The sequence below is a fragment of the Phacochoerus africanus genome, chromosome 3 (assembly GCF_016906955.1).
Source record: "Phacochoerus africanus isolate WHEZ1 chromosome 3, ROS_Pafr_v1, whole genome shotgun sequence".
In the NCBI taxonomy this organism is placed as follows: Eukaryota; Metazoa; Chordata; class Mammalia; order Artiodactyla; family Suidae; genus Phacochoerus; species Phacochoerus africanus.
The window spans coordinates 89,438,060-89,450,133 of record NC_062546.1 but is presented as its reverse complement, the minus strand read 5'-3'; the positions used below and the strand labels follow the sequence as shown (position 1 = coordinate 89,450,133).

Here is a 12,074-nt window from a genome sequence, read left to right as displayed (position 1 = left end):
GAGGGGGTGCGGGGGGGGGGCAGTGGAGGGCTCCTAGGTTTCTGCCAGCAGGGCCTTGTGGTATGTCTGGTGGCTTGTGGGGCAGGGGTGAAGGTTGCAGGTCTGGAGCCACACAGGCCTGGGCTTGAGTTTTAGCTCTGCCACTTCCTGGTTGTGGGTATTTAATGAGCTACCTCACTCCTATGATTCTCAACTTCCCCCTCTACCTACCTCTTGGGTGGTGGTGAACTTTAGCTGAGATAGTAATGCTAAGGTTTACTGAGCATTTGCTATATACAAATCTATTTAACTGCTTTATGTAGCTTAGCTCATTTAATTCTCACAGTAACCCTTGAGGCAGAAATATAGTTTTTCCATCGATTTTACAAGTGAGGACACCAAGGAGCAGTTAGATATCTTCCACCATTGCTGTCCTGGAGCTGGGTTTGCACCAGGTGGTCTAACTACCCTCAGAACCATGTACAAATTGCTTGAGAGACATTGTGAGTATCCAGTAAACATTAGTTATTACTCTTATCTTGGCCTTTAGGTCAGCAATGGTGTTGTCCCCAGCCCTCATCAGGGGAGGGCGTGAGCATTCTGGGCTGAGCTCTTTTGATCTACATGTGCCCTCTTCACCCTGCAGACTCAGGTTGTGTGATCTGAGCTATGTGGAGGAGGGGCCTGCCAACCGGCTGTCTGAATAGTGAACAGTCCACATCCCCTACCCCCACCCCCACTCCAGCTTCTGCTGGGCATTAGCATACACAGGAGCCCCCTTCATCCAGCTCCATGGGTGGGGGCAGGTGGGCCTGCTCGAAGCTCAGAAGTCCTCCTCAGACAGGTGGCAGCAACTCCAGAATGTGGCAACTTGCAAGCCTCTTACTGCTCCTGATCATCTGGGCAGTTTCCAGCACACCGACTCCTCCTGGTAAGGCCCCCTCCTGCCCCATTACCTCTGGGACCCTTGGGGCCCTCATCCCTTCACCATCTCCTCTGAGCTCAGGGTGAGATGAGAGGCAGGCGGACACGGCAGGCCTCCCAGGGGCATTGTACTGTGGTAATGGCAGGGAGCCCCGGGCTCAGTCCTTACTCTTCCCCAGGGGTGGGCTATGTCATAGAGTTCCCAGGGCCTGCCCACTCCACCACTTACTCCCTCAGCTATGCCCAGGGCAGCTTCTTCCTATCTGCTGGTCCTAACAGTCCTCTGGTCCCCAGGTCAGGTACTGTACTAAGTGTTTTACATGATCATCTCATCTTCCTTTTTTTTTGATAAATAAACCCAAGTTTGGAGAGGTGAAGACACTGGCTCAGGGTTGCATGGAAGTTGGGTTAGATTCAAAGGGAGGTCTGCTGGTCTCAGCACACACACTCTGAATGTCAAGTGTCCCATCCTCCAGGAGAGGAGAAGGAAGAGAGTAGAGGAGGAGGGGAGGGTATCTGTGCCTGGAATGATGATCCTGAGGGGCCCCAGACCACCCTAGGCTCTCCCCAGCTAGGCCCCCTCACTGCAGACCCCCCACCAAAGTGAGCCCCCCGCCCCCCAGACTCAGTGTTCTCCAGCAGCCAGCGGGCCCACCAGGTGCTGCGCAGCAAACGCGCCAACTCCTTCCTGGAGGAGCTGCGGCCCAGCAGCCTGGAGCGCGAGTGCAAGGAGGAGACCTGTGATTTCGAGGAGGCTCGGGAGATTTTCCAAAACACGGAAAACACAGTAAGGCTGCCTGACTGGGTCCAGAGAATTAGGCTTGGGGTGGGCCCTGGGCAGTAGGCTGGGGCCCCTTGGGGGTCCTGGGAGGCAGTGAGCACCATCCCCTCATCTGCCCAGCTTGCTGCAGTGCATCTGTGGATTGAATGGCCCTGGGGTCTTGGTCAGGGCACATGTGACCGCAAGAAAGAGGCTCTGCAATTATGTGGAAAAATTTTGGGGAATTCCCACCCAGTCCCACTGAAGGTAGTTCAGGCCCCCTCCACCTGAAGCTGGCCCCCACTGCCTCCGCTTTCTCTCTCTTTGTGACCCAAAGGCCACTGCATCTGGTTCCATCCTGCACTGGCCAATCAGGGTGCGTGTGACCAAGATGGCCTGGCGTTTGTGCACACACTCACTCTGCCCTTCAGTTCAGATTCTCAAGGGACAAAACCTGACTGCTCAGAGAATGTGGAGAAAGGGTCTATGTCCTCTGGGCCCCAGGGCTGCGTGGTGGTGGCTCTGAGGCAGGGGGATGCCCTTGGTAAGGGAGGGGGCTTCCTGATACAAGACTCAGACCCTCTCCAGCTCCAAGATCTCACTCCAGCTACTAGGACCTGGGGTGGTGAGGCCACCTGGGGCTCCCTTTAAGCTGTCTGTAGGAATGTCCTTCCCACCAAGGGCTTTTGGTGCTGGAGGGGGCACTCTGGGCAGCTCCCTATCTTGCCCTCAGCCACCACCTCCTTGACTACATCCCCAGCACCTCTCTCCCCAGATAGCCTACTCAGCAGATGGAGATGATCTTGTGCAGGAACAGCCAGGGGCACATCACACCCCTCCCGTAGCAGCCCCACCTCACCCCAGGTTCCTCTGGCCAGCAGTGAGGCCTAGGTATCCAGCAGTGGCTCCCAGGGACCAGCAGTAGAAGTGCCACCAGGGACCCAGTTAGAAAAGCAGACTTTCTGAACCCTCACCCATGCTCCCCTGCTCCTCCTTTGACTCTGAGGACGCTGGCTCAGGGAAAGACCAGATGCCTGGTGCTGGAAGGAGACAAATTGCCCTGGTGGGTGACAGGGATTTGGGTCCCCTCCATTACAGAGGCTGCCTGGGTAGCAGCTGCATGGAGGAGGGCATGGCGAATGGGATGTGGGAGGAGGAGGAGCCTGGCCTTACTCAGGATGCAGCTATCCCAGAGGCTGGGGTTGACCCCTCTTAGTGTGGAAACCCTTCTGTCCCCTGCCTGCTTAGATGCTGCCCTGCTAGACTTGGGCCAGACCTGGGAGGGGCGCCACGGGCTCTCCATTCACCCAGGTGGGCCAACAGCCCCTAACACCGCCCCTTCTCTCTCCGCAGATGGCCTTCTGGTCCAAGTACCACGGTGAGTGCAGTCCAGACCCCTGGCCGCGGTGCCCCTGCTCCTCCGGGTCCCTGGGCCACTGCGGGTACGGGGAGGGACCCGGCGGCACCAGTGACACCCTCCTCACCCCACGTGGCAGACGGGGACCAGTGCGCGGTGTCGCCCCCGGAGCACCGGTGCGACAGCCCGTGCTGCGGGCGTGGCACCTGTATCGACGGCCTGGGCGGCTTCCGCTGCGACTGCGCTCAGGGCTGGGAGGGCCGCTTCTGCCTGCACGGTGAGAGGGCGGCGGCGGCTGGCGGGCTGCTCCCCGGGGCGGGGCGGGGACAGGGCGCGCAGAGCCACCGCGCCTTCTCGGCGCCCTCTTCCCTGTCCCCTCAGAGGTGCGCTTCTCCAACTGCTCTACGGAAAACGGTGGCTGTGCTCACTACTGCCTGGAGGAGGAGGGCGGGCGCCGCTGCCGCTGCGCGCCAGGCTACCGGCTGGGGGACGACCACCTGCATTGCGAGCCAAAGGGTGAGCCCCGATGTGGGGGGGGGGCATGGGGCCCCGGGCGATGGGCCATCCACCGGCTGGGTCCCAGTTAGTGGAGACTGGCCGTCAGCCCACGGAGAGGGAGAGTGCTCTCCGCTCTTTCCCGAGATCCCTCCCCATCCAGGTGCCGCTGCTCACCTTGGGGATGCCTCCTGGAGCAGGAGCGCTGGGGTGGGTTCTCTCCCAGAGGGAGGAGCGGGTGTGCAGGGCACTCCAGCGTCCTCCTCCACCGACCTTGGATGGCTCTATTTCTCCTTTACCTCTGGCTTCTCTGAGGAGAGACAGGAACCGTTCCTTCTTTTCTGTTTTCCTTTTTATACATTTAAATTTCTGTCAAGTTTACAGATACACAGGACCGGCAGACCTTCAGCAGGTTGTCCCCAATGTGGATCCTCTTTCATCTGCTGTGCAGTGACCTTTTAATGTGGAGATTCATATCTTCTACCTCTGGGAACACTTCTTTATTTCTCTGAGGACCTGCTTCTGCTTTCTCTGCTCTCTTTCTGCACTTCCTCATCAAATTTCTTTCCCCTGGATCGGTCTTCAAGTTTTATTATCTCTTCTATTTTCCATCTCTTTGACTTTGTAGTCTTCTTTGGAGGAAATTTCCACAACTTTATATTCCAATCCTTTTCCTTTTGAGGTAATTAGAGGTTCTCAGAAAGTTGCAAAGAAATGCCTGGTGGACCTTTTGCCTGATGGGCTTTCCTGTGAGACCATCTGAGGACCCAGGTCACTGGCAGAACCCCTACTGCTGGATTCTTAGGACTTTCAGGCCATTTTCTGAGAGGACTCCCCCAGGCTCATGCCTGGAGGTCCCAGCCTGACTTCCAGCCCCTTGGTGGGGTGGGGTGGGGAGAGTAGCCGGCACCTGCCAGGTCTACAAATGTCTACATTGCTCCCTCTGGTCAGACTTGTATGTCACTCTGTGCTGTGGCAGTACCCGCAGTCCCTGGGTCGTGGTGTCTGGGGTTGCCCTCTGCAGACAATACACTTATGGTATTCTGCAGGGGTCAGAGAGAAGAGTGGAGCCACTGGGGAGAGGCTGGGACAGAAGCCTGGGACTCTAGCAGTTCTTTTACAAGCTCTCAACACACCTGTTGTGGCCCCACCTGCATCACTTCCTCAGACACACACTGAGCTTTCTGGGCATCTGCTACTGGCATCTCCTACCATTGGCTGAGGCTTCTGCTTTCTTAGTTGGAAAAGTCAGTTGGCATGTCTGTCTGCTGTCCAGCTTCTGGTCACTGTTGTCTCATCTCCATTTTCTGTCACTGTGCAATCCCTCTGCTGATGGTTTCCCATTGCTCCTGCAAGTCTAAGTCTGTCAGCCCAGCATGAATGGCCCCGGCTCACCTCCTGGCCCTCAGTTCTGTTCTATGCTGTCTCCTCCAGGGAGAGACCCTCACAACTGTGCTCAGAGCTACTTTGTGTCTCTCCAGGAGTGCCCACCTCCTCCTCCTCATAAGTTCTCACCTCTCTTAGGAGCTTGGCAGAATCCCTTGCTTGTGGTTTCAGGCATTACTCCCAACAGCCCTGGGGCATACTGAACTCAGAGGACTTTAACCACTGGCCCAAGGACACAAGGCTAGGTAGAGATGCTGCTTGGTCTGACTCTTGCCATTAAGCAGCACTGTTTGTTGATTGGCTGACTAGCACAAGGGGATTTGCAGGTTGATATAACTGAGTGCCTAAGCATCATTTATCCTAAAAGGCAGCCAGTGAGGCTGCTGGCCAGAGGTGGACAGAGGTGGGAGGGGAGTCTTGGGAGCAGTGCCTGGCAGACACTCAGCAGCCTCCCCCTACCTTCAGTGAAGTTCCCTTGCGGGAGGCTAGGGAATCGCATGGAGAAGAAACGCAAGAACTTGAAACGTGATACCGACCAAGTTGACAAAAAAGAAGACCAAATAGATCCGAGGCTCGTCAATGGGAAGCAGTCCCCATGGGGAGAGAGCCCCTGGCAGGTGAGCACTAGCTCCGGAGTCACTGAGCCCCCAGGGATTTCCCACTCAGGAGGCGTGATGGGGAGGGGAGTACTGCCTTTGCTGGGGTGTGGGGGTTCCAGGGCAAGGTGGCACTTTACCCTGGAGGGGGAGGGGCAGCCAGTGGGGTGGTGCTGGAGGGTGCACACAGGAAGAAGGGGTATAGTTTTAAAAAGAGCTGCAGAGATACTCCCCTGCTGGTGGTGTTTTAGGCAGAGGCTGGGCTGAGGGGAGCATTGTTTTGTGTGGGAGAGGGCTGGGAGGGAAGGTTGACCCCTGAGAACCCCTGCAGCTTCCCTGTGGGAACTAATTTGGTTCCTATCTCTGCCAGGCACCAGGCCAGGGGTCCTGAGTTCATAGGCAGGATGTTGGCAGGCCTTGGGGAGCTCGCAGCCCCTGGGACAGTCAGGCCCCTAAATACATGGCAATCTGATGGGACCAGAGCCAGGATGGCTGGCAGGACAGGAGCTGAGAGAACCTGGAAGAGGCCTCCCAAGGCAGCCCGGGGGCCTCAAAGGCTTCCCAGAGGACTCAGCCCAAGCCCCTGAGGGCGAGACCTCTCTCGGTGCTGCTGAGGATGATTACAGGAACAGCAGGGGCTGAAGAGGAGAGGTACTCTGGAACTGGTGAACCCCATCAAATGTGCAGAAAGGAAAATGCCATAATAGGGCCATGAGTCTATGCCTGAGTGGAACCCAGGGAAGACCAATTTGTGCAGCTGGTGCCACCAGCTTGAGAATTATGCCTGGGCTGTCCTAGACCCAGGGCCCCAGTGTGGGAGTGTCAGAAGGCAGTGTGGTGACGGCACTACCCACCCCCTTGCAGGTGATCCTGCTGGACTCAAAGAAGAAGCTGGCCTGTGGGGCAGTGCTCATCCATGTCTCCTGGGTGCTGACAGCGGCCCACTGCTTGGACGACTACAAGAAGCTCACTGTCAGGCTCGGTAAGGGCAGGAAGCAGGCAAGAAGGGTGGGGAGCATGGTCTCTGGGGAGCTTGAGCAAGAAGTAGCTGGGGTGAAGAGGCCTGTGTCCTTCCACCCACCACTCCCATGGTGGAACATTAGATACAACAACACCAGGTATTTTGCATGAAAGGGATTCTCTTCAAATCTGGTACCAAGGGAGCTCCTTGGTGGTCTAGGGGTTAAGGATCAGGCATTGTCACTGCTGTGCTTTGGCTTGGGTTCGATCCCTAGCCCGGGAAATTCCACATGCCGTGAGTGCAGCCCCCCCCCCCCCCAAAAAAGTTTGGTGCTTACACACATGTGTGCGCAGGTGAGGGTTTTACACTTTCTCTGTGTGAAGCAGGCTATAAATGGCCCTGCAGCACCATTGGGCATGGAAACCAGAGGGCATATACATGGCCTGGCATCAGGGCCACACTTGACACAGACTGACAGGGGTGGACTGTGCAACAGGGCCCTGGCATCTGCCATAGTAGCCAGCTGCTTCCTGCAACAGCCCAGGTCCCCAAGCCCAGGCCCACGGAGGGGGAGCCTCTCACTCTGCTCTATGCAAAAAAGAAGGAAGAGACATGTATTGAGAATGAATGACCACCGTCACACTCCCTCCAGTTACACCCACACAACCAAAGCCCAGTGGCTCCAAGTAGGGCTCAGCTTGGGGCCAGCAGCCCCATACCCCACCACTTTCCAGGAAACATCAGCCTTGCCCCGAGGAGACCTTGTGTCTTGTGTGTGATCTAGACATTTCTTCCCAGGTGGAGCCTGTGTCTGGCTAGCTCTCCTCTCTGGGTCCTGCTGTTCCTGCTCTGCCCCCATCACCATGTCCCTGCCTTGAGCTCAGGCAGGCCCTGATGAGGCATGGCAGGAGAGCCTGTCTCCAGCAGCAGGCACCCCAATTTCTTTTTTTTTTCTTGTTTTATTATTTTAATTTTTTTCTGCTGTACAGCATGGGGACCAAGTTACTCTTACATGTATATGTTTTTTCCCCCACCCTTTGTTCTGTTGCAATATAAGTATCTAGACGTAGTTCTGGATGCTACTCAGCAGGATCGCCTTGTAAATCCATTCCAAGTTGTATCCAATAACCCCAAGCTCCCAATCCCTCCCACACCCTCCCACTCCCTCGCTTTCCCCCCCGGGCAGCCACAAGTCTCTTCTCCAAGTCCATGATTTTCTTTTCTGTGGAAAGTTTCATTTGTGCCATATATTAGATTCCAGATATAAGTGATATCAGATGGTATTTGTCTTTGTCTTTCTGACTCATTTCACTCAGTATAAGATTCTCTAGTTCCACCCGTGTTGCTGCAAATGGTATTATGTCATTCTTTTTTTTATGGCTGAATAGTATTCCATTGTGTATATATACCACATCTTCCTAATTCAATCATCTGTCGATGGACATTTGGGTTGTTTCCACGTCTTGGCTATTGTGAATAGTGCTGCAATGAACATGCGGGTGCATGTGTCTCTTTTAAGTAGAGTTTTGTCCAAATATATGCCCAAGAGTGGGATTGCAGGGTCATACAAAAGTTCTATGTATAGATTTCTTTTTTTTTTTCTGCTACATAACTTTAATATGCATCTCTAGACAGTGTTAATATTTGGCTTCCATAAACATAAGTGTATTATTATATCTTTCGAAGTTAATTACTTGGTATTCTCTAATACCCAAATCATAATCAGATTTCCCAAAATAGTGTTAAATATTCTATTTAAGTTGGTTTGTCTGAATCAGTGTCTCAGCAAAGTCCATGTATTACATTTGGTTGTCAAGTCTTACATCTGTTAATCTAGGGAGCATTTCTCCTCCCCTCCTTCCTTTTTTTTTTTTTTTCTCCTTGTAAATCTATTCCAAGTTGTGTCTGATAAGCCCAAGCTCCCGATCCCTCCCACTCCCTCCCCCTCCCTCTCCCATCAGGCAGCCACAAGTCTATTTTCCAAGTCCATGGTTTTCTTTTCTGTGGAGATGTTCATTTATGCTGGATATTAGATTCCAGTTATAAGTGATATCATATGGTATTTGTCTTTGTCTTTCTGGCTCATTTCACTCAGTATAAGATTCTCTAGTTCCATCCATGTTGCTGCAGATGGCATTATGTCATTCTTTTTTATGGCTGAGTAGTATTCCATTGTGTATATATACCACATCTTCCGAATCCAATCATCTGTTGATGGACATTTGGGTTATTTCCATGTCCTGGCTATTGTGAATAGTGCTGCAATGAACATGCGAGTACATGTGTCTCTTTTAAGTAGAGTTTTGTCCGAATATATGCCCAAGAGTGGGATTGCGGGGTCATATGGAAGTTCTATGTATAGATTTCCAAGGTATCTCCAAACTGTTCTCCATAGTGGCTGTACCAGTTTACATTCCCACCAGCAGTGCAGGAGGGTTCCATTTTCACCACAACCCCTCCAGCACTTGTTATTTGTGGACTTATTATTGATGGCCATTCTGACTGGTGTGAGGTGGTATCTCATGGTAGTTTTGATTTTCATTTCTCTTATAATCAGCGATGTTGAGCATTTTTTCATGTGTTTGTTGGCCATCTGTATATCTTCCTTGGATAACAGTCTATTCAGATCTTTTGCCCATTTTTCCATTGATTGATTGGCTCTTTTGCTGTTGAGTTGTATAAGTTGCTTATATATTCTAGAGATTAAGCCCTTGTATGTTGCATCATTTGAAACTATTTTCTCCCATTCTGTAAGTTGTCTTCAATTCCTCATTATGGCTCTGGTCTGTGTCCCAGGTTTCCCGGGAACTTCAGCCTTCCCTGCTGATTGCCCACTGTGGGTCACTTCCCAGTCCTCATTCTCCATCCATAAGCCAGTCCTGAATTCAGACCAGCATACTGCCCCTTCAGGATGGACACTCACGGGTGTTACCTGTAATAAGTGTCTGAGGCACAGCCCTGTGGCGCAGGACATGCCAGGGAGGCTGGGTGACTACTCCCAGCTCCTGTAGGAGCACAGCAGTCGACCTCAGGGGACCCTTGAGGAGGGAGGCTCCCTCAAGCTCCCTCTCACAGCCCCTCTGCCCTGCAGGCGAATATGATCTGAGGCGCCGGGAAAAATGGGAGGTAGACCTGGACATCAAGGAGTTCCTCATCCACCCTAACTACACCAGGAGCACCAGTGACAATGACATCGCCCTGCTCCGCCTGGCCGAACCGGCCACTTTCTCGCAGACCATCGTGCCCATCTGCCTCCCAGACAGTGGCCTCTCTGAGCGTGAGCTCACCCGGGTTGGCCAAGAGACCGTGGTGACCGGCTGGGGCTACCGCAGCGAGGCCAAGACAAACCGCAGCTTCATCCTCAACTTCATCAAGGTCCCTGTGGCCCCGCACAATGAGTGCGTCCAGGCCATGCACAACAAGATCTCTGAGAACATGCTGTGTGCAGGCATCCTGGGGGACTCTCGTGATGCCTGCGAGGGCGACAGCGGGGGGCCTATGGTGGCCTCCTTCCGCGGCACTTGGTTCCTGGTGGGCCTGGTGAGCTGGGGTGAGGGCTGTGGGCGCCTCCACAACTATGGCGTTTACACCAAAGTCAGCCGTTACCTCGACTGGATCCATGGCCACATCAGAATGGAGGAGGCCTTTCACAAGAGCCAGGTGCCTTAGTGTCTCCCTACCCCACTGCTTGGGCCCCAGAGGCCACCCTCGGGTGGGGGCTGGTTTGTTGAATGGCAACAGTAGGACATTAAAGGGGCATGCAGTAAGCACACCAGCTGTGGCTCTGTCTGTCTTTCCATCACTTTTCTGGGCCATTTTGGAGGGAAGTAACCTTTACTGAGAATCTACCATGTGCCCCTCACTTTATGAACAGAATCTTATTTAATTCCCACAGCAACTCTGGAGTAGGAAGAACCAGATCCATGTTTTGTGGCATCTGAAGCTGATAACATTTGGGGAAGCTTTCTTTAAGAAAAAGCATAAAAACTGGGCTACAAGACCTGTGGCCTTGGAAGTAGATCGTGTGAGTCAGGGATCCTGAAGCTGAGGCTCGACTATAGGCCCAGCTCCAAAGGCGGAGATTGCAGCTAATACCATGGGGCCAGGGGTGGGGTGGTGGTGGTGGTGGTATAGAACTGAGGTGCAGGAAGGTTTGCATTGTGGAGCCAAGTCAAACCTTGGACTGAGTCCAGGCCTGGGCGCTTCTTTCTGTCTTCTACTCTTCCCGCTGGCCCCATGTGGGGAGGAGCCAGAGACCCAGAAGGGGTTGGTTTAGTTGAGTGAGCTCACACTGTAGGTGAGGAGTTGGTTAAGAAAAAAGTTACAGGACCATGAATAGCAGGAAGCAAGAGGCTCTGTCTTTTTTTTTTCCCCCCAACACCTGTGGCATGCAGAAGTTCCCTGGCCAGGGATCATACCACAGCAGTGACCCAAGCCGCTGCAGTGACTATGCCAATCCTTAACTTGCTGCACCATAAAAGAACTCCAAGAGGCTCTTTTTTATTTCTCATATCTTTTTTTTTAAACTCAATGAATTTTATTAGCTTTGTAGTTTTACAGCTATCATCACAACCTGATTTTACATTTCCATCCCAAACTGCCAGCCCATCGTGCCCCCACAACCTGTCTCCTTTAGTAATCATAAGTTTTCATAGTCTATAAGCCAGTTTCTGTTCTGCAAATAAGTTTATTGTATCCATTTTTTAGATTCCACATATAAGCGATAGCCTATGATATTTATAATCTCACTGTCTGACTAACTTCACTTAGCATTATAATTTCTAGATCCACCCATGTTGCTAAAAATGCCATTACTTCATTCCTTTTTATAGCTGAGTAGTATTCCATTGTGTATATGTACCACATCTCCTCTATCCACTCCTTTGTCAATGGACATTTAGGTTGCTTTCATGTCTTGGCTATTGTATCTAGTGCTGCAATGAACATTGAGGTACACGCATATTTTCAAGTCATGGTTGTAGTATAGTCTGAAGTCAGGGAGTCTGATTCCTCCAGCTCCACTTTTCTTTTTAGAATGGCTTTGGCTATTCTGGGTCTTTTGTGCTTCCAAACTAACTTTAACATATTTTGTTCTAGTTCTGTGAAAAATGCTACTGGTAATTTGGCAGTGACTGCATTAAATCTGCAGATTGGGTAGTATGATCATTTTGACAATATTGAGTCTCGCGATTCAAGAGCATGGTATATCTTTCCATCTGTTTATGTCATCTTTGGTTTTTCTCACCAGCATCTTATAATTTTCAGTGTACAGGTCTTTTGTCTCTTTAGGTAGCTTTATTCCTATTTATTTTATTCTTTTTAATGTGATGGTGAATGGGATTGTTTCCCTAATTTCTCTTCCGATCTTTCATTGTAAGTATATAGAAATAAAGTAGATTTCTGCATATTAATTTTTTATCCTGAAACTTTATGAAATTCATCGATGGGCTCCAACAGTTTTCTGGTAGTATCTTTAGGATTTTCTAGGTATAGTATCATGTCATCTGAAAACAGTGATAGTTTTACTTCTTCCTTTTTTTTTTTTTTTTGGCTTTTTGCTATTTCTTGGGCCGCTCCTGCGGCATATGGAAGTTCCCAGGCTAGGGGTCGAATCGG

General features: G+C 51.9%; 1 protein-coding gene across 2 annotated transcripts; it reads left to right on the top strand.

Moving 5' to 3' along the window:
- The first annotated feature begins 805 nt into the window (after nt 1–805).
- On the top strand, nt 806–10,228 carry PROC (protein C, inactivator of coagulation factors Va and VIIIa). 2 transcript variants are annotated; one of them, XM_047772119.1, is made up of 8 exons: nt 806–910; nt 1,527–1,690; nt 3,017–3,041; nt 3,160–3,297; nt 3,402–3,536; nt 5,367–5,518; nt 6,362–6,479; nt 9,550–10,228. In XM_047772119.1, exons 1-8 carry the CDS (start codon nt 841–843, stop codon nt 10,125–10,127), a joined length of 1,380 nt encoding a protein of 459 aa, XP_047628075.1. In that variant the 5' UTR covers nt 806–840; the 3' UTR covers nt 10,128–10,228. The 2 variants fall into 2 exon arrangements, with proteins under 2 accessions (XP_047628075.1, XP_047628076.1); XM_047772120.1 differs by having other exon boundaries at nt 821–910; nt 3,017–3,098; nt 3,134–3,322.
- The last annotated feature ends 1,846 nt before the right edge of the window (nt 10,229–12,074 follow it).